The following is a 22587-nucleotide window of genomic DNA, read 5'->3' as shown; positions in this document are numbered from 1 at the left end:
ATTTCCTTGTCACTAGTATATTCTTCTTTTCTATTCTTCATTAAGAACTGTTTACTTGTTTGTCATCTTTTGTTTCCTGTCACCATTTCCTCATGAATTCAGACTCTTTTCTCTTCTGCAAGTGTATTTGCTTTGTGGATGTCAATGTCTTAGAGGACTTTCTTCATTTAATAAGAAAGGAAATGTGGTCATGGTCTTGAAAATATTAGACAATAGCAAAAAATAATAAAGCATATGCAGAATGTTAAAAGTAATTGATTTTTAAAAGGTTTATGTCAGCAGTAAAATGACTTAAAAAAAAATCACATAATTGGGCCATTCCTGGCAGTTTAGAGGTTAGGACTCTGCACTCTCACTGCCTGGGGCCCAGGTTCAATCCTGGGTCAGGGAACTAAAATCTTACAAGTCTCATGCCATGGTCAAAAAAAAAATTCACAAAATTAACTTTAAAAATGTCATCAAAATAATCTTTAGGGAATTTTTTTTTTTAACTGCAAATAAGAATTGCTGGAGTAATAATGCTTTATAAAGCCTTTGCATTATTGAAGTGCAATGCATTTGCATCTGGAAATGTAGATGGATACCACTTATTTGGGACTTTGTGTTGTGTTGAACTTATAATGGTTGTCCTTAAGAGTATCCTGTATCTTAGTTGACTTATTAAACTTTTAAATTTATACATCTTCCTGTTAAATACTGTAGCACACTCCAATATCCTTTGGTCTCTCCTTTCTATATCATATTGATAGTGTATGAAATTTTGTCCTGGACTTTATGGATATTCTTTCTGTCATCTCTGGCCCTAGGGGTGTGTGTGCATGGGCATACATGTATGTGTGTGATTTAAAGCCATAGTAAATATTACCGAGATATTTGATCCTCCTTACCTTCCCCAGTCTCTTACAGCATTTCTTGGATTTGTCTCTTATTTGTGTTCTTTCTTTAGGAATGTTTTATTTAGGTGTTTGTGTGGCAGACCTTCTGAGATATTTATAATTGAAAGAAAATTTGACATGGGAAAGAAAAAGTAGGGTTCACTGGCTGCAAGTCCAGCATCTCTCTGAAGAAGGCCGTGTATGTGCATGCTGAGTTGCTTCAGTTATATCCGACGCTTTCAGACTATTTGTACTGTAGCCCTCCAGGCTCCTCTGTCCATGGGATTCTCCAGGCAAGAATCCTGGAGTGGGTTGCCGTGCCCTCCTCCAGGGGATCTTCCCACAGTTGGAGCCCGTGTTTCTTGCATCTCTGGCGTTAGGCAGGCTGGTTCTTTACTGCTAGCTCTGGCACTTTTCCATTGCATTAGAGATTCTTGATCAGCCAACCCGCCCTTCCCTGGTTTTGTCTTCCACAGCTGGGATGCGATTCCTTGATCATTGCCTTTTGTCTGTCATGACATCGTAAGGGAGACAGTGGAGAGGCTGCTTCTGGCCGCAGCCATAGTAGCTCAGCAGCCTGTTTCTTTGTCGAGCAGTTGGGTACCCAGAGATTGTATTAGGTACTTAGGCTTCTCTTTGCTAGACTTGGAGTTTTTTTCTGGCAAAACAATTTAGAAGTCTTTTACCTGTCCATAGATTTAAGTTATTTTATAATATTAGTGAAACTCTGTTAGCTGTTAATTTAAAACTTGCAGTCTTTGAATTAAACTATGCTCTGGTGATTTCTTTCTGTTCATTCTAACAGGCCTGAGAACTCTGCTTTTCATCATGGAATTATTAAATGGTGCCACTTGGCCCCTTACCACAGGGTTGCAGCCCATTTGATTATGGGCTTATCAGAGTTGGGGGTGGAGTAGGTAACACCTTATAGGAGAGATACTTCTGAGGAATCTGAGTTATTGGGATTCTCCTTTCCCGAATCCTTTTGGGTATCTCCGTTCCTAGTCTGGTAGAGACTGCGGCTGTTGGAGTTTATAGAAAGGAGGATTAAGGCCCTTTGTGTCATGGTTATCGTTTTGTTTCTGCTTTCAGGCAGTTTTGTTTATACCCAAGATTGTTTTTCTTGAGGCACTCACGGTACTGAAAAAGATATAAGAAGTAGCCAAAGCAGGTTAATATCCTGACATTTTCTGTCACATTCTCTAAAGGTGAGCATGTAGTGTGAGTCCCAAAACACATCAGGTTTAATCAGCGGGTTTGCTCCAGTTTAAGAACTACCAACTTTCTAGCCTTTGCGGGGTAATTCTTACTATCCTGGGTTGGTCAGTTCTAATATCAAGGTTTAAGAATATACTTAGATATCAATTTTTCTATTCAATAGGGTTTTTTTTTTTAGTTGCATGTGATCAGTTTAAGGGAAAAAAGGTTTTAATTGTGGTAAAATGTGCTTAACATAAAATTTACTTTCTTAGCCATTTTTGAGTGTACTGTAGTTGTAAATACATTCACATTGTTACACAGCCAATCTCCAGAGCTGTTTTTACCTTGTAAAACTGAAACTATACCCATTAAACAACAACTCTACATTCTCTCCTCACTAACTCCAGGCAACCACCATTCTACTTTGTCTCTGAATTGGAGGTACTTAAGCCACCTCATAAGCGGCATCATTGAGTGATATCATCAGTTCAGTTCAATTCAGTTGCTTAGTTGTGTCCGACTCTTTGTGACCCCATGAATCGCAGGCCTCCCTGTGCATCACCAACTCCCAGAGTTTACCCAAACTCATGTGCATCGAGTCGGTGGCCATCCAGCCATCTCATCCTCTGTTGTCCCGTTCTCCTCCTGACCCCAATTCCTTCCAGCATCAGGGTCTTTTCCAATGAGTCAGCTCTTCACATGAGGTGGCCAAAGTATTGGAGTTTCAGCTTTAGCATCAGTCCTTCCAATGAATACCCAGGACTGATCTCCTTTGAAATGGACTGGTTGGATCTCCTTGCAGTCCAAGGGACTCTCAAGAGTCTTCTCCAACACCACAGTTCAAAAGCATTCAATTGTTTGGCGCTCAGCTTTCTTCACAGTCCAACTCTCACATCCATACATGACCACTGGAAAAACTGGAGCCTTGACTAGACGGACCTTTGTTGGCAAAGTAATGTCTCTGCTTTTTAATATGCTATCTAGGTTGGTCATAACTTTCCTTCCAAGGAGTAAGTATCTTTTAATTTCATGGCTGCGATCACCATCTGCAGTGATTTTGGAGCCCCCCAAAATAGTCTGACACTGTTTCCACTGTTTCCCCATCTATTTGCTATGAAGTGATGGGACCAGATGCCATGATCTTCGTTTTCTGAATGTTGAGCTTTAAGCCAACTTTTTCACTCTCCTCTTTCACTTTCATCAAGAGGCTTTTTAGTTCTTCTTCACATTCTGCCATAAGGGTGGTGTCATCTACATATCTGAGGTTATTGATATTTCTCCCAGCAATCTTGATTCCAGCTTGTGCTTCTTCCAGCCCAGCGTTTCTCATGTGATATCATACATGTGTCTAAATTTCCTTTCTAAGTCTGTGTGATATTCTGTTTGTTTTAAAAATCATTTTATCTTTTCATTTGGCTTTACAAAGAATGTTGCTTTTAGCAGTTATTTTTGCAAATAACTCTTTGAGTCCCTGCTTTCAGTTCTTTTTGAGTAATACCCATAAGTAGAATTGTTGGCTCATAAGTTCTTCATAATTTTTTGAGAAACCACCATGCTGTTTTCCATAGGGAATTTTTTTAAACCTACTCCCATGGCTGGGAAGCGTAGTGGCTTAATCCCTTGAGTCTTTCACTTCTCACTGCTCCTCTCTGATGCTTTCTTCTCTTTTCCGACTTGTCTAACGAGGTTGGAGCAGTGATTGCTCAAAGCTCTCTGTTCATAACTTTATGATCAAAGAGGAAAAAAGAGTCCGTTGGGCAATCCAGCATGCTCAGTCTGGATTACCTTCCAGTTATGGGAATAGTTGCAGTGGCCAAGGATATGGCATTAGAATTGGCTCAGCTGGTTGTGTGCCTTTCCCTATGCTTGATGCGGGGGGTGGGTAAGATCAGTTATCAGAAAAGGTGAGGTATAGAGTAGGAAGCGTGTGAGGCATGCACAGAGAGTAGGGGCTGTAAGCCTCTGTTGCTCTAGTGTGCCTGGGTCCCCATTTCAGCTGCCTCCTAGACATCTTCACTTAGATATCCCCAAATGCCTCAAACTCTTAATCGTTTCCCATCTAACTACAACGCTTCAGTATCTATACTTTAACCTCACTTCCCTTTCAAAAGTCACTAAAAGCAGAGAACTTTTTATACCTTGGAATCTTTGCACAGGGGATCTTCTGGCTGAAATGAGCATTTCAGCCTTAATCCTCATTCAGCTGTTGTGTGCACGTGTGTGCCCTCAGTCAGTCAGTCGTGTCCAACTCTTTGTGACCCCATGGACTGTAGCCCACCGGGCTTTTTTGTCCTTGGGATTCTCCAGGCAAGAATTCCGGAGCGGGGTGCCATTCCCTCCTCCAGGGGATCTTCCCGACCCAGTGATTGAATACACACCACCTGCGTCTCCTGCATTGGCAGGCAGAATCTTCATCATTGTGCCACCTGGGAAGCCCCTCATTCACCTGTCAGCATCTACTAAAAGTGAATTTCCAGTTTTTAGACTGGGTGTTGGTAGAATATTGCTTCTGTCAACATACATGTGAAATACAGAAGAAGCTGGTTTGGAAGGAAAGATTTAATTACGCTTACACCTTGATTTTTGAGGTGAGCAGAAAATCCAGGATCCCCCTCTCCTCCTCCCAAGTGCAAACATTTTCCCAAGGAGAGAGAGTATACTGAGTGTGCTAATAGGTGAGGTTAACAAATAAGATAGACTGTAAAAAAAATTTATTGAAATATAGTTGATTTACAGTGTTGTGTTAATTTCTTCTATATAGCAAAGTGATTGTTATACATATCTATACATTCTTTTTCGTCTTCTTTTCCATGATGGTTTATCACAGGATATCGAATATAGTTCCCTGTGCTATACAGCAGGACCTTGTTGTTTATCCGTCCTACATATAATAATTTTCATCTGCTAATGCCAAACTCCCAATCCTTCTCTCCTCTACCTCCCTTCTCCTTGGCAGCCGCAACTGTGTTCTCAGTGAAGATAGACATGTTGTTGAAGGATGAGTGAATCAAAGGAAAATGTTGTAGTTAATCTAAAACCGCAGAGGAAATGCTACAAATCTCTATAGGAAAAACTGTAAAGTCCATACTTAGGGGAGAAAAAAGAAACCAGTGAAAAAGTTAAAGAGCAGTTATAGAATAACCAGTGATGGTATGATAAAAGACATAAAGTCAAAGAATAAGTATTACTTAAAGCTGTAATAGTTCTGAAGAATAACCTAAAATTTTTACAAAATTAAGAGCTTCACTTAAAAGTAATGAAGTCTGCTCTCGCACCATCCAGAGAAAGAAAAATAGCACAAGTGACTAAGCAGAACCTAAAGTAAGATAAAAGAGATTTTTGTATAATGACGTCAGGGTTTTATATGTGGCATTTGAGCCCTTCTAAAAGTGACAACCTGTGATCAAGGTGGTAGCTGTGGTACAAAGATGACTGAGATCGAGAATCCTGAGATTGCTCTTCAGCTTTGAGTAAATTGTACCCACCTTGTTCTTTGTTTCTGGGTGGCAGGGCTTCCCTGATAGCTCAGTTGGTAAAGAATCTGCCTGCAACGCAGGAGGCCCTGGTTCGAGATCCGTTCTCAGCTGGTAAAGAATCTGCCCACAATGTGGGAGACCTGGGTTTGATCCCTGCGTTGGGAAACTCCCGTGTTCTTTTTTAAGTTTTTTTCTTTTAGGCCACACCACATGGCTTGTGGGATGTTAGTTCCCTGACTAGGCAATGAACCTGGGCCCCCAGCAGTGAGAGCACAGAGTCCTAACTGCTGTACAACCAGGGGATTCCCTGAACTTGTTCTTATCAGTGATAAAATGAAATCAGCTCCTGCTCTACGTATAAAACAGGATTTTTGTGCATCAGATTAGATAATGTATATATAAAGCAGTGGAATATTATAAAAGAACATTTAAATGTTAGATGTAAAGAGAATTGGGCTTCCCCAGTGGCTCAGTGGTAAAGAGTCTGCATGTAGTGCAGGAGACGCAGGTACAGTCCCTGGGTTGGGAAGATCTTCTGGAGAAGGAAATGGTAGCCCACTCTAGTATTCTTGCCTAGGAAATCCCTTGGACAGAGGAGGCTGGCAGGCTACAGACTGTGGGGTCACTGAGAGTCAGACACGACTGAGTGACTTTGTTGTTGTTCAGTCACTATCTCCTGGAGTTTGCTCAAACTCGTGTCCATTAAGTCAGTGATACCATCCAACCATTTCATCCTCTTGCCCTCATTCTGTCCCAGCATCAGGGTCTTTTCCAGTGAGTCGGCTCTTCGCATCAGGTGGCCAGAGTATTGGAGCTTCAGCTTCAACATCAGTCCTTCTAATGAATATTCAGGGTTGATTTCCTTTAGGATCGACTGGTTTGATCTCCTAACTGTCCAGGAGACTCAGAAGTCTTCTCCAACACCATGGTTCTTTGGTGCTCAGCCTTCTTTATGGTCCAACTCTCAGATCTCTTCATGACTACTGAAAAAACCATAGCTTTGACTAGATAGATCTTTGTTGGCAAAGTAATTTCTCTGCTTCATAATATATTAAGTTTGTCATAGCTTTCCTTCCAAGGAGCAAGCGTCTTTTAATTGCATGGCTGCAGCCACCGTTCACAGTGATTTTGAAGCCCAAGAAAATAGTCTGTCACTGTTTCCATTGTTTCCCCATCTATTTGCTATGAAGTGATGGAACCGGATGCTATGATCATCTTTTGAATGTTGAATTTTAAGCCCGCATTTTGTCTCTACTCTTTCAGGTTCTTCAAGAGGCTCTTTAGTTCCTCTTTGCTTTCTGCCATTAGGGTAGTATCATCTGCATATCTGAGGTTACTGATATTTCTCCCAGCTATCTTGATTTCAGCTTGAGTTTCATCCAGCTCTGCATTTCCCATGATGTACTCTGTGTATAAATTAAATAAGCAGAGTGACAATATACAGCCTTGTTGTACTTCTTTTCCAAGGCTGAACCAGTCCGTTGTTCCATGTCCAGTTCTAACTGTTGCTTCTTGACCTGCATACAGGCTTCTCAGGAGGCAGGTCTGTTGGTCTGGTATCCCATCTCTCAGTTTGTTGTGACCTACACAATAAGAGGCTTTAGTGTAGTCAGTGAAGGAGAAGTAGATGTTTTTCCTGGAATTCCATTTCTTTCTTTATGGTCCTGTGGATGTTGACAATTTGATCTCTCGTTCCTCTGCCTATTCTAAATCCAGCTTGTACATCTGGAAGTTCTCGATTCATGCAGTATTGAAGCCTAGTTTGAAGGATTTTCAGCATTACCTTGCTAGCATGTGAAATGAGTAAAATTGTAGGGTAGCTTGAACATTCTTTGGTATTGCCCTTCTTTGGGACTGGAAAGAAAACTGACCTTTTCCAGTCCTGTGGCCCCTACTGAGTTTTCCAAATTTGCTGCCATATTGAGTGTAACACTTTAAGAGCATCATCTTTTAGGATTTGAAATAACTCAGCTGGAATTCCATCACGTCCACTAGCTTTGTTTGTAGTAATGCTTCCTAAACCCAATGACTTCATGTTCCAGGACGTTTGGCTCTAGGTGAGTGACCAAACCATCATGGTTATCCTGATCATTAAGACTTTTTTTTTTAAAGTTCTTCTGTGTATTCTTGCCACTTCTTAATCTCTTCTGCTTCTGTTAGGTCCATACTGTTTCTGTCCTTTACTTTGCCCATCTTTGCAAGAAATGTTCCCTTGGTATCTCTAATTTTCTTGAGATCTCTAGTCTTTCCCATTATGTTGTTTTTCCTTTATTTCTTTGCATTGCTTGCTTAAGACTGAGTGATTAAACAATAATGAAAGAGAATTAATTATGCCCTTAGGTTAATTAAATAAGCTTATGATTCTGAATTTTGCTAAATATAGAATCATGTGCTATTAATTTTATGCTAGTGAATTCCCGTCAAAGGAAAATCAGCATAAAAAATAACTGGGACTTCCCTGATGGTCCAGAGTTTGACATTGTGCTTCCACTGCAGGGGGCATGGATTGGATTTCTGGTTGAAGAACTAAGATCCCCCATGCTATGCCTTGTAGCCAAAAAATAGGAAGAAAAAATTACTGGTTATGAGTGGTGTTCAAGATTTTGATCTTTATATTTGAGTGATGGGAAGTCACTAGTGTAGAGGATAGAAGTGAGTAGGTATGCCATTTTTTGTTGTTTTTGTTTTCAACTGTGCCTCTTAGCTTATGGGATTTTAGTTCCCCAGTCAGGGATCGAACTGTGGGCCGATGGCAGTGAGTACAGAATCCTAATTACTGGACTGCCAGGGAATTCCCAATGTGTGTATTTTGAAAAGATCACTCTGACTCTAATACAGAGTTTGGTGGACAGTGGTGAAGGCAGAAAGTCACTCAGGCTTTTGCAATAGATGTTGTAGACAGAGGTGGTGGTGGTGTAAGCAGAGAGCTATTTAGGAAGCTTGCTCATAGATTTATTGCTGGAGGGAAGGAAGAAGGCGGTTCCTGATTTTGCTATCTGGATAGATAATCATGCTGTTCCCCAAAATAGGAAACCCTAGAACATCATGTTTGGGGAGGAAATCCTGATCTTTAAGTGGAATTTGATCTTCTGTTGAGACATCCAAAACCCATACAGAGGAAGTCACTAGCAGAGCGTAACTGAAGCAATGGTTGGAATGCGGTCACTTAGGGAGGGTTAGCATAAGAAGAAAAGTGAGTTTAGGAATTTGCTTAGAGTAACTCTCATATTTCAAGAGAAGTTAGAAAAGGATGAGCCAGTGGAGAATATGGTTAGCATTGGTTATAGCTGCTGAATAATCTTAACAAGATGTTCTTAAAGAACATATATTGGATTCAACAACTTGGAGGTTACGGATGACCATAGTAAAAGTCACCTGGGAGGAGCGTTGGGGCAGAAACACGTTCTGGAATAGGTTGGGGTGAATGAGAGATGAGAAACAGATGGCAGTTATAAACAAAGAGTTCAGCTCCTAGGAAGGGGAAATAGTGAAGTCAAATAAAGGGACAGGGATATTCCTGGTTTATGATTTAAAAAAACCCTTATTTAGGGACTTGCCTGGTGGTCCCTGGTGGGTTAAGATTCCAGGGTTCCTTTGCAGGGGTTGTAAGTTTGATCCCTATTCAGGGAACTAAGATTTGCACATGCTGCCTGGAGCAGCCAAAAATATAAAAACAAACCCACCTTATTTATTGTGCAAACATATCATGATAAATAGCACAAAAGTATGGATCACTGAATTTTTACACATCGTAAATCTGTGGAGCCATAACTAAGGTAGAAAATAGAATATTGCTACCTAATTGCCTAGTGATTCTGAATTTCATATAGAGAATCGTTCCATATATAGGCTTTTGTGTCTGGCTTCTTTTGCTTATTATGTCTGTGAGGTTCATCCATATTATGGTATATGATAGTAGGTCGTTTTTTTCCTGTGCTGAGTAGTGTTGTATTGTACATTGTATCCGTGTACCCCTGTGCTTGTCCTTTCTCCTCTTCATGGACTTGGGGTTGATTCCAGCTGTAATTACTTGATTGCAGTAATATTGTGGTAAGCATTCTTGTCTCTTGGTGTATCTGTGCTGAGGCTTCTAATGAGTTTATACCTAGAGTGGAACCACTTGGTCAAAGGGCATGGGCTCTTAACCTGAGTGTATATAGTCTGTTTCCCAAGTGGTTATACTGATTTACATTTACTAGCACTAAATAAGCAGCCTCTTCACTCCATATCCTGCCAAGTCTTGGTTTTGTCATTGTGGTTTTAATTAACACTTCCTTGATTACAAATGAGGTTGAGCCACTTTTCATGTTCACTGATGATTGATTTGAATATCCTATTTTTGAAGTGTTTTTCATGTCTCCTGCCTATTTTTCTAATGACCTACCTTTTTCATATTGATTTTTAATTTGTACATGACTTAGCAACTATATGTATGTATGTATGTGAATTAGACAAATCGTTGTGGGGTTATAATTGTCTCTTCTCCCAGGCTCTGGCTTGGCTTTTCACTCTCCTGGTCAGGCTGGCTCATGAGAAACAGAAATTCTCCATTTTAATGTAATAAATTTAATGTAGTAGAATTTGCTGGGTTTTTTTTTACTAGTTTTTTATTTTTTAAATTTTAATATCTTTAATTCTTACATGCGTTCCCAAACATGAACCCCCCTCCCACCTCCCTCCCCATAACATCTCTCTGGGTCATCCCCATGCACCCGCCCCAAGCATGCTGCAACCTGCGTCAGACATAGACTGGCGATTCAATTCTTACATGATAGTATACATGTTAGAATGTCATTCTCCCAAATCATCCCACCCTCTCCCTCTCCCTCTGAGTCCAAAGGTCCGTTATACACATCTGTGTCTCTTTCCCTGTCTTGCATACAGGGTCGTCATTGCCATCTTCTGGTTTTTTTATACTAGGAGTTTTTTGTGTCCTGTTGTGAAGTATTTTCCCTGTACCATAATCAAGAAAATACATTTCTACAGTGTTCCTCTAGTGTTTTGTTAATTTAGGCTTTGTCATTTATATCTAAAATTAACTGGTATTGATTTATTTGAAACATTTTAAAAGATAGACACTTTAGCATGTTTAAATACTCATTGGGAGTATACAGGACATGGAAGGAATGGGAGATACAGGAAAAGAAGGGTTAGAAAAAGAGCCCTGAGAAGGTGAGAGAGAATAGGATCCAAAGCAGAGTGATTTACTTTATTTTTGTTTGTTTAGAGAAGTTCTATTCATCCTTCAAAACTGTAGGTCATTGAGGCTCTATGGAGTCTCTCTTGGTACTCTGGCTTTATCATTTCTCCATGATGTTAGTCATCTCTGCCCTAGCACCTACATTTATTGTTGCCTTTTTCATGCTGTTTTAGAATCATCAGCTTATACATCTGTCTCCCTTGTCAGACTGGAGGTTTCTCACTTTAAAAATTACTGGAGTATAACTGCTTTGCAGTGTTGCATTAGTTTCCGCTGTATAACACAGTGAATTAGCTATATGTCTACATGTGTCCCCTCCCTCTTGGACCTCCCGCCCACACCTCCCCTCTCTCCCCCAACCCACCCATCCAGGGCAAAACCCAGCTGAGCTCCCTGTGGTATACTGCACTAGCTGTTTACACATGGTAATGTATTTATGGGCTTCACTTGTGGCTCAGCTGGTAAAGGATCTGCTTGCAATACAGGAGACCTGGGTTCCATCCCGGGGTTGGGAAGATCCCTTGGAGAAGGGCAAGGCTACCCACTGCAGGATTCTGGCCTGGAGAATTCCATGGACTGTATGTGTATAGTCTGTGGGGTCGCAAAGAGTCCTAATCTAATTCATCCCACCCTCCCCTTCCTCCTTGCAGAGTGATTTACTTTAGACAAAAGGAAAGAGAATTGTGTGTCATAGAGTGGAGTGAGAAGAGAGTGAGTGGTACAGATGCATGTAGGTCTTTGGCAACAGAAAGTTTCTAGATTCCTTGTGTGATATATGAGACACATTATCTGCTGAGTAAGGAGAGATTGGGTGGAGTCAGGGCTTGAAGAACAGTTTAAGAAAGTCATTGAGATTGTAGAAGAAGTTTCAGAAAATTGAGTATATTTGTTGTGCAGTTTTGAAGGCTCTGTTGAGGTTTGTGGAGATAATTTATAGTGGTGACAATTATGTCTCATTGTGTGATTTTCTCTGGTGGTACTTGGTTGCCATGGAATATACTAGGGTAGTGGACTGGTTGGACTCAACTAGCATTGAGGTTTTGCTGGTTGGGTGCCATGCAGAGATCCCACACAAAGGGATATGAGAATGTAGATGACCGGCAGAAGTTACTGAGATGCCTGATCAAAGACTGTTAAGGCTGGAGGAGAGTAAATATATAAGAGAGGCCTGAAGAGTAGGGAGAAGGCAGGGTTTCAGTGGATTGGAGGTCTTAATGAAGTCAAAGAGCGAATCACAAAGCAAATAGTTGAGCAAACTTACTGGAAGATAAGGTTGTGATCTGAGAAGAAAAGGCTTGATAAGTGATTTTTGAAGTGTAATAGTTCTGTTCAGTAAGGATAGTGTATAGTACTGATGATAAATGTTTAATATTCACTGATGTGAACTGGAAAAGTTGATTAGAAGAGTACACATAATTCTTTTATTGTGAACTGTATGTCCAGTGCATTCAGATGTGTCAGGATTTACTATCCCCTGTAAGTAAAGGAACATAATTTTTCTTCCATTGCTAAATTTATACATATTAGAATTCTAGATGGTTACACATCATATTTGTATTTAGTTAATTTTGCTAAATATTTTACTTTGATTTGCCTTTATAGGTGGTTGTGTTCTTGATATTAGTATTTCCTGGGTATCTAGTGAGAGTTTGATTTTTATTTTAAACAATTTCTTAATTAGAAAATTTTTTAAATGTAGCATGATTTTATGACAAGAGTAATCATACTGGCACAGTGCTTCTTGTGCCAACTTACACAAGCCCTCTAGCTCTTTGCAGAGACCTTTACTCCATCTTTTTTTGGCCCTACCATGTGGCACGTGGGATCTTAGTTCCCTGACTGGGCATCCAACCCTTGCCCCTTGCATTGAGAGCACAGAATCTTCACCACTGGACCTTCGGGGAAGTTCCCCCGCTGCTCCCCATCTTGTGTCTTACTCTTCCTTATCTGTTGCCTGTTGTTTCTCAGAGTGTCCAGATACAACTTGTGAACCCACACAGCTCATGCTGTCTGCCTCTGCGGGTGCTGCTCCGCTGTCCTTCACCCAGTGCTAGTGTTTCCCCTGGGCACTGCTGTCACTCTGCCAGGCTCTGTAGTCTCCTCTTCATGTGAGATGGAGTGATACTTGGTACTGGTACCCTCCTGACAGTTTGATTTTTAAAACCTATTTGTGCTAACCTACAAGGCTGTGGTCCTAGTGTGATTAGATTGACTAGATTTCTGTGAGTATGGTTTCAGTGTGTCTGCCCTCTGATGCCCCCTTGCAACACCTACCATCTTACTTGGGTTTCTCTTACCTTGGGCATGGTGTATCTCTTCACGGCTGCTCCAGCAAAGCACAGCCGCTGCTCCTTACCTTGGATGAGGAGGTATCTTCTCCTGCCACCGTTCCTGACCTTCAACGTGGGATGGCTCCTCTAGGCCCTCCTGCGCCCCGGCAGCCACCACTTCTTAGGTGTAAGATTGCTCCTCTCGGTCACTGCCCCAGGGCAACCCAAGACGGGTGGGTCATGGTGGAGAGGTCTGACAGAATGTGGTCCACTGGAGAATGGAATGGGAAACCACTTCAGTATTCTTGCCTTGAGAATCCCATGAACAGTATGAAAAGGCAAAATGATAGGATACTGAAAGAGGTACTCCCCAGGTCAGTAGGTGCCCAATATGCTACTGGAGGTCAGTGGAGAAATAACTCCAGAAAGAATGAAGGGATGGAGCCAAAGCAAAAACAATACCCAGCTGTGGATGTGACTGGTGATAGAAACAAGGTCTGATGCTGTAAAGAGCAGTATTGCATAGGAACCTGGAAAGTCAGGTCCATGAGTCACGGCAAATTGGAAGTGGTCAAACAGGAGATGGCAAGAGTGAATGTCAACATTCTAGGAATCAGCGAACTAAAATGGACTGGAATGGGTGAATTTAACTCAGATGACCATTATATCTACTACTGCAGGCAGGAATCCCTCAGAAGAAATGGAATAGCCATCATGGTCAACAAAAGAGTCCAAAATGCAGTACTTGGATGCAGTCTCAAAAATGACAGAATGATCTTTGTTTGTTTCCAAGGCAAACCATTCAATATCACAGTAATCCAAGCCTATGCCCCAACCTGTAACACTGAAGAAGCTGAAGTTGAATGGTTCTATGAAGACCTACAAGACCTTTTAGAACTAACACCCAAAAAAGATGTCCTTTTCATTCTAGGGGACTGGAATGCAAAAGTAGGAAGTCAAGAAACACCTGGAGTAACAGGCAAATTTGGCCTTGGAATGCGGAATGAAGCAGGGCAAAGACTAATAGAGTTTTGCCAAGAAAATGCACTGGTGATAGCAAACACCCTCTTCCAACAACACAAGAGAAGACTCTACACATGGACATCACCAGATGGTCAACACCGAAATCAGATTGATTATATTCTCTGCAGCCAAAGATGGAGAAGCTCTATACAGTCAACAAAAACAAGACCAGGAGCTGACTGTGGCTCAGATCATGAACTCCTTATTACCAAATTCAGACTTAAATTGAAGAAAGCAGGGAAAACTACTATGACTTAAATCAAATCCCTTATGATTATACAGTGGAAGTGAGAAATAGATTTAAGGGCCTAAATCTGATAGATGGAGTGCCTGATGAACTATGGAATGAGGTTCGTGACATTGTACCGGAGACAGGGATCAAGACCATCCCCATGGAAAAGAAATGCAAAAAAGCAAAATGGCTGTCTGGGGAGGCCTTACAAATAGCTGTGAAAAGAAGAGAAGCGAAAAGCAAGGGAGAAAAGGAAAGATATAAGCATCTGAATGCAGAGTTCCAAAGAATAGCAAGAAGAGATAAGAAGGCCTTCTTCAGCGATCAATGCAAAGAAATAGAGGAAAACAACAGAATAGGAAAGACTAGAGATCTCTTCAAGAAAATTAGAGATACCAAGGGAACATTTCATGCAAAGATGGGCTCGATAAAGGGCAGAAATGGTCTGGACCTAACAGAAGCAGAAGATATTAAGAAGAGGTGGCAAGAATACACAGAAGAACTGTACAAAAAAGATCTTCACGACCCAGATAATCACCATGGTGTTTTCATTCATCTAGAGCCAGACATCTTGGAATGTGAAGTCAAGTGGGCCTTAGAAAGCATCACTACGAATAAAGCCAGTGGAGGTGATGGAATTGCAGTAGAGCTCTTTCAAATCCTGAAAGATGATGCTGTGAAAGTGCTGCACTCAGTATACCAGCAAATTTGGAAAACTCAGCAGTGGCCACAGGACTGGAAAAGATCAGTTTTCATTCCAATCCTAAAGAAAGGCAGTGCCAAAGAATGCTCAAACTACTGCACAATTGCACTCATCTCACGTGCTAGTAAAGTAATGCTCAAAATTCTCCAAGCCAGGCTTCAACAATATGTGAACTGTGAACTTCCTGATGTTCAAGCTGGGTTTAGAAAAGGCAGAGGAACCAGAGATCAAATTGCCAACATCTGCTGGATTGTGGAAAAAGCAAGAGAGTTCCAGGAAAACATCTATTTCTGCTTTATTGACTATGCCAAAGCCTTTGACTGTGTGGATCACAAGAAACTGTGGAAAATTCTGAAAGAGATGGGCATACCAGACCACCTGACCTGCCTCTTGAGAAACCTATATGCAGGTTAGGAAGCAACAGTTAGAACTGGACATGGAACAACAGACTGGTTCCAAATAGGAAAAGGAGTATGTCAAGGCTGTATATTGTCACCCTGCTTATTTAACTTCTGTGCAGAGTCCATCATGAGAAATGCTGGGCTGGAAGAAACACATGCTGGAATCAAGATTGCTGGGAGAGATATCAGTAACTTCAGATATGCTGATGACACCACCCTAATGGCAGAATGTGAAGAAGAACTAAAAAGCCCCTTGATGAAAGTGAAAGAGGAGAGTGAAAAAGTTGACTTAAAGCTCAACATTCAGAAAACGAAGATCATGGCATCTGGTTCCATCACTTCATGGGAAATAGATGGGGAAACAGTGGAAACAGTGTCAGACTTTATTTTGGGGGGCTCCAAAATCACTGCAGATGGTGATTGCAGCCATGAAATTAAAAGACACTTACTCCTTGGAAGAAAAGTTATGACCAAGCTAGATAGCATATTCAAAAGCAGAGACATTACTTTGACGACTAATGTCGGTTTAGTCAAGGCTATGGTTTTTCCAGTGCTCACGTATGGATGTGAGAGTTGGACTATGAAGAAGGATGAGCGCCGAAGAATTGATGCTTTTGAACTGTGGTGTTGGAGAAGACTCTTGAGAGTCTTGGGCTGCAAGGAGATCCAACCAGTCCATCCTAAAGGAAATCAGCCCTGGGATTTCTTTGGAAGGAATGATGCTAAAGCTGAAACTCCAGTACTTTGGCCACCTCATGCGAAGAGTTGACTCATTGGAAAAGACTCTGATGCTTGGAGGGATTGAGGGCAGGAGAAGAAGGGGATGACCGAGGATGGGATGGCTGGATGACATCACTGACTCGATGGACGTGAGTCTGAGTGAACTCCGGGAGTTGGTGATGGACAGGGAGGCCTGGCGTGCTGCGATTCATGGGGTTGCAAAGAGTCGGACACAACTGAGCGACTGAACTGAACTGCACTGTGCTAATTATACTGTTCCCTGGTGGCTCAGTGGTAAAGAATCTGCCTGCTGGTACTGGAGATGCTGGTTCTGTCTCTGATCCAGGAAGATCCCCTGGAGAAGGAAATGGCAGCCCACTCCAGTATTCCTGCCTGGAAAATCCTGTAGACAGAAGATCCTGGCTGGCTACATGATAGCCCAGTTCAGTTCAGTTCAGTTGCTCAGTCGTGTCTGACTCTTTGCGACCCCGTGAATTGCAGCACGCCAGGCCTCCCTGTCCATCACCAAATCCCAGAGTTCACTCAAACTCACGTCCACCGAGTCAGTGACGCCATCCAGCCATCTCATCCTCTGTCATCCCCTTCTCCTCTTGCCCCCAACCCCTCCCAGCATCAGAGTCTTTTCCAATGAGTCAACTCTTCGCATGAGGTGGCCAAAGTATTGGAGTCTCAGCTTTAGCATCATTCCTTCCAGAGAACACCCAGGACCGATCTCCTTTGGAATGGACTGGTTGGATCTCCTTGCAGTCCAAGGGACTCTCAAGAGTCTTCTCCAACACCACAGTTCAAAAGCATCAATTCTTCGGTGCTCATCTTTCTTCACACTCCAAGTCCCACATCCATACATGACCCCTGGAAAAACCATAGCCTTGACTAGATGGACCTTTGTTGGCAAAGTAATGTGTCTGCCTTTAAATATGCTATCTAGGTTGGTCATAACTTTCCTTCCAAGGAGTAAGCATGTTTTAATCTCATTGCTGCAATCACCATCTGCAGTGATTTTGGAGCCCCCCAAAATAAAGTCTGACACTGTTTCCACTGTTTCCCCATCTATTTCCCATGAAGTGATGGAACCAGATGCCATGATCTTCGTTTTCTGAATGTTGAGCTTTAAGTCAACTTTTCCACTCTCCTCTTTCACTTTCATCAAGAGGCTTTTTAGTTCTTCTTCACATTCTGCCGTTAGGGTGGTGTCATCAGCATATCTGAAGTTACTGATATCTCTCCCAGCAATCTTGATTCCAGCATGTGTTTCTTCCAGCCCAGCATTTCTCATGATGGACTCTGCACAGAAGTTAAATAAGCAGGGTGACAATATACAGCCTTGACATACTCCTTTTCCTATTTGGAACCAGTCTGTTGTTCCATGTCCAGTTCTAACTGTTGCTTCCTAACCTGCATATAGGTTTCTCAAGAGGCAGGTCAGGTGGTCTGGTATTCCCATCTCTTTCAGAATTTTCCACAGTTTCTTGTGATCCACACAATCAAAGGGTTTGGCATAGTCAATAAAACAGAAATAGATGTTTTCTTGGAACTCTCTTGCTTTTTCCACGATCCAGCGGATGTTGGCAATTTGATCTCTGGTTCCTCTGCCTTTTCTAAAACCAGCTTGAATATCTGGAAGTTCATGGTTCATGTATTGTTGAAGCCTGGCTTGCAGAATTTTGAGCATTAACTTTACTAGCGTGGGAGATGAGTGCATTGTGCGGTAGTTTGAGCATTCTTTGCCTTTCTTTGGGATTGGAATGAAAACTGACCTTTTCCAGTCCTGTGGCTCTGCTGAGTTTTCCAAATTTGCCGGCATATTGAGTGCAGCACTTTCACAGCATTATCTTTCAGGATTTGAAATAGCTCTACTGGAATTCTATCACCTCCACTAGCTTTGTTCGCAGTGATGCTTTCTAAGGCCCACTTGACTTCACATTCCAGGGTGTCTGGTCATAGGTGAGTGATCACACCATCGTGATTATCTTGGTAGTGAAGCTCTTTTTTGTACAGTTCTTCTGTGCACTCTTGCCACCTCTTCTTAATATCGTCTGCTTCTGTTAGGTCCATACCATTTCTGTCCTTTATCAAGCCCATCTTTCCATGAAATGTTCCCTTGGTATCTCTAATTTTCTTGAAGAGATCTCTAGTCTTTCCCATTCTGTTCTTTTCCTCTATTTCTTTGCATTGATTGCTGAGAAATCCTTTCATATTTCTTCTTACTATTCTTTGGAACTCTGCATTCAGATGCTTTTATCTTTCCTTTTCTCCCTTGCTTTTCGCTTCTCTTCTTTTCACAGCTATTTGTAAGGTCTCCTCAGACAGCCATTTTTCTTTTTTGCATTTCTTTTCCATAGGGATGGTCTTGATCCCTGTCTCCTGCACAATGTCATGAGGGGTCACAAAAGAGTCAGAAACGACTTAGCAACGAAACAACGACAAACAAAAAAAAAAACTACTAGTTTTGTGATTTCAGCTTTCTTTTCACTTTCCTTTAAATGTTTTCCAAAACTTTTGAATTTTTAAAGAAACTATTTGGTTGGGTCAAATCTTAGTTGTGGCACCCGGGATCTTCATTGCGTCCTGTGGGGCCTTTCATTGCGTCCTGTGGGGCCTTTCATTGCGTCGGACTCTCTACTTGTGGTGCTTGGCCTCAGTAGTTGTGGTGCTTAGGCTTGGTTGCCCCTGTAGCATGTGGGATCTTAGATCCCTGACCAGGGATTGAACCCATGTCCCCTGCATTGCAGGGCAGATTGTTAACCACTGGACCACCAGGGGAGTCCCAAAACTTCTGAACTTTTTATTGCAAAATAATTGAAGCAGTCGTTATGCATTAAAGGAGTGTCGTTTTTGTTGATTGATTGTGTCTTAAATTTCCTCATCTGTTATTTAATTCTAATGCAGATACATCAAGAAATCTGGAATTTCATGAAATTCATAGCACGGGAAATGAGCCGCCTTTGCTGATTATGATTGGCTACAGTGATGGAATGCAGGTCTGGAGCATCCCTGTAAGTATGAAGATGCTGACTCCGTGAAATAGAAAACTTTGCAGCATGCTAGCTGGTGACCATATTTTCTCTAAGGACTCCTCCATTTATTTTGCAAGCAGTTGCTCAGAGACTGCTTTGTGTGGAACCGCATAGGAGGCCCAAGGAGTAAAGGGCAAGTGGGAACTGAACCATGCGGTAAATGGTTTGTAAAGTAGGCCAGCGATTGTGGGGATCACTTTACATGGAAGATCTCACGTCTCATCATGGTAACCCTACGAAGTAGGTATTATTGTTCTCTTTTCCTGAAATTTTTACAAAAGAGTAAAGAGGCTAAGCCCTGGAAAAGGAAATGGCAACCTCCTCCGGGGGATCTTGCCTGGAAAATCCCTTCGACAGAGGAGTGTGGCACGCTACAGTCTGTGGAATTGCAGAGTTAGACACGACTTAGTGATTAAACAACAACAAAGAAGCTTATAGAAGGTTTAAAAAAATTAGCGATTATTAAAAAAAAACGTTTTGAGTCAGTTAAAACATCCACATGGTACAAAATTCAAGAGGTCTAAGTGGGTAACAAAACTCCCTACCACTATTTTCCTCAGTTTCCTTTATCTTGAGTAGTTTCTAGTTCCCTAGGATTTCTAGTTTCTTATGTATCCTGTTTTTTTTGGCAAATAAGAACATATATATTTCTCCCACCCTGCCCTTCCTTAACAGAAGGGAACATACTATACAACTGTCTGTACTTTGCTAGTTTTTACTTATGAATTAGTATTCTAAGAGCTTCTCTATGAGATATATAGCCACATATAATGCTCTTATTTGGACTTTCCTTAATTTACATAACTTGTTTCCAATTATTGGAAACACTTGAGTGCACCCTCCCCTCGCCTTTTCTGATATTAGAAATGATGTATACATGAGCTTGAACTAAGGTCATTTTGTGTCTGTGTATCAGTTTAGGATAAATCACAGTTTCGATAAATGTTTTAAATTGCCTAGCAGTGTCCCAGTTTCCATCTTCAGTCCTACATGAGCTTCTCTGGGATGACCAGAAGTAAATGTACTAGAAGAGGAAGAGGCTTGGTGGGATCACAGCTCAGTGAAGTGTAGTTGAGAGTACATACTTTGGCTTATACTTAGTTATATTCTGGTGTTTGGCATGGCCTAGATATCATGTCTCTCCTGTAGATTGAGGTGGAAGGCCTAGTTGGCAGGTGGGACATCTATTGTGTAGTTTTTTTTTTTTTTCAGTTGGAGACCTGGGGCCAATATTTGTGCCTTTAATAAACGCATTTACTACATTGTTTGAAGCCTATTTTGCATGGGTGGTTCAACTAGAATTTTTTTTCTTCCCTTTTCGGTTTTTTTGAGTTCTTATGGTTACTTCCTAGAAGATTTATAAGCAAATACATATTGCCTCAAATTTAATGAGATGCTAGATGTTCTTGAGTACAGAATTTGGCTTAAGGATTATTGAATAATGAATATATTGATCTTCATAATTCTTAAACATTTTAAGTAAAAATATTATTTATTCTTATATTCTGTAAATCATGTTATAGTTCTCTCTAATCTTAATAGGGGGCTTCCCTAGTGACTCAGTTGGTAAAGAATCTGCCTATAATGCAGGAGACCCAGGTTTGATCCCTGGGTTGGGAAGATCCCTTGGAGAAGGGAATGGCAACCCACTCCTGTATGCTTGCTTGGAGAAATCCATGGACGGAGGAGCCTGGCAGGCTGTTTAGTCCATGGGGTTGCAAAGAGTCGGGTATGACTGAGCTACTAACACAGACACACACATACATGTACTAATCTTATAATAATGACATATCATATTATTAAATGTTTAGGATTTGAGGCTTTATATTTCTTAAAGATTGGTTTTATTTTGCAGAGGTAGAAGAATCCTGTTTGTATGTCATGGATTGAGTGAACTTGTTTTTTTGCGTTTGGGGATGTGAGGTTGACATTTTTTCAAGACTTTGCAATATTGTTTGTAATTGAAGTATCATGCCAAAGGCATAGACACAGGACCTAAAATGTAATGGTGTTTTGTTTGTTTGCTTTTTCCTAACAAGAGAAATAATTCTAGATTGTGTTCAGAGGAGAGGATTTTGTAAATGTAACCTTTTCTTATTAATGGAGACTATATTTTGACTAATGGAGACTAAATTTTAGTTTTTAATGATTGAGTGATTGGAGTATAATTGGTTTATAATGCTGTGTTAGTCTCTACTGCACAGCAGAAGGAATCAGCTTTATGTATATAAATGTATATATTTTCTTTCTTGGATTCCCTTCCCATTTTGGTCACCACCATTTTGATTCTTTACTGTTTGTTGACAGAGTTGAAGGCAAAGAGGAAGCTCGAGCTTTAACAGGGTTGGGCCTTGTGGGATTAGGGGTGTTGACCAGATCGAGCACATTCCTTTGGTGGTACTCAGGCTGCCCACTTGGTTTGGTTATAATTAGAGGTATCGCTTTTAATAGTTGACTTATGTCTAGCTCTGAGTAACTTAAAGGTCTTCTGAGTAATTTTAATTACTTCTTTAAAGTAATTCTTATGCCCAGATTGTATTTTGAGAGAACTAAATAATCTTTTCTTTGTGGAATTTTCTTTGACTGTCAGTTGTTACTATTGCAGTAGTATAGCCCCCATGAAGACTGGTTAAAGAATTAAGAGGCAGTTTGGAAAAAATAAGCTCCTTCTGTTGCACTGATGGAGCTCTTACTGTGTTCAGAGAGCTTTGTGTACACATTGTCTCATGAGTTGTATACTGTGAAGGAGAAGTTATCCTATTTTATAGATGGTAAGGTCACACTACTTGAAAGAGGAGGAATTGGAATGCAAACCCAGTTCTGTCTGACTTCATGTTCAAAGCCCACTTTCTAAGGGCTCTGTTTCCTCTCTGCGGTAGCGGAAGATGTGCCATGCAAGTGGTAGGGCAGCTTAGTGTTAGTTTTCAGTGTAAACGGTTATGATGTACCTTCATATGTTCATCCTTTATAGACTAGTGTGAGTTACCCATTACTCTAACTAAACCCTTCTGAAACTTACCATTAGTTAGCCATTCAGTTATCATTTAAGTGTTACCATGTGTAGATGAGGAGCTTATGCTGGTCAGTCTAGAAATAAACCTGGTTCTAAGGGACCTTTGAGACCACAAAGCCTATTTGCTTTTGAGTTAAGTGAGGGTGGGCAGAAAGTCAATCCTTGTCTGAATTTCAGCTCAGTTTTTGCTTCAAGTTTGTGCCCAAGGTTGATTTTATATAATTGTCCCACCTCTGAGTCTCAGATTAAGAAAATAAACATCCTGGCTAAACATTAAAAAAAAAAATTCTTTATGAAGTTCATTGTTGTTGTTCATTCACTAAGTCATGTGTGACTCTTTGTGATCACATGGGCTGTAGCAAGCCAGGCTCCTCTGTCCAGTGCTGTCTCCCAGAGTTTGCTCAAATTCATGTCCATTGAGTTAGTGATACTTTCT

At 41.1% G+C, this 22587-nt stretch overlaps 1 protein-coding gene across 30 annotated transcripts in view; it reads left to right on the top strand.

Annotated features, from left to right (window-relative positions):
* BCAS3 (BCAS3 microtubule associated cell migration factor) overlaps positions 1 to 22587 on the top strand; it is a 608745-nt gene that overhangs the window by 26989 nt on the left and 559169 nt on the right. For all 30 annotated transcript variants that reach the window (XM_069602698.1, XM_069602701.1, XM_069602691.1 and 27 more), the window contains exon 5: positions 19011 to 19117. In XM_069602698.1, coding sequence (XP_069458799.1) covers positions 19011 to 19117 — 107 coding nt within the window. The remainder of the gene's footprint in view (positions 1 to 19010; positions 19118 to 22587) is intronic.

Source organism: Ovis canadensis, chromosome 11 (genome assembly GCF_042477335.2).
Source record: "Ovis canadensis isolate MfBH-ARS-UI-01 breed Bighorn chromosome 11, ARS-UI_OviCan_v2, whole genome shotgun sequence".
Lineage (NCBI taxonomy): Eukaryota > Metazoa > Chordata > Mammalia > Artiodactyla > Bovidae > Ovis > Ovis canadensis.
Note: the sequence above shows the minus strand (reverse complement) of the source record. Positions and strands in the feature narration are given on the sequence as shown.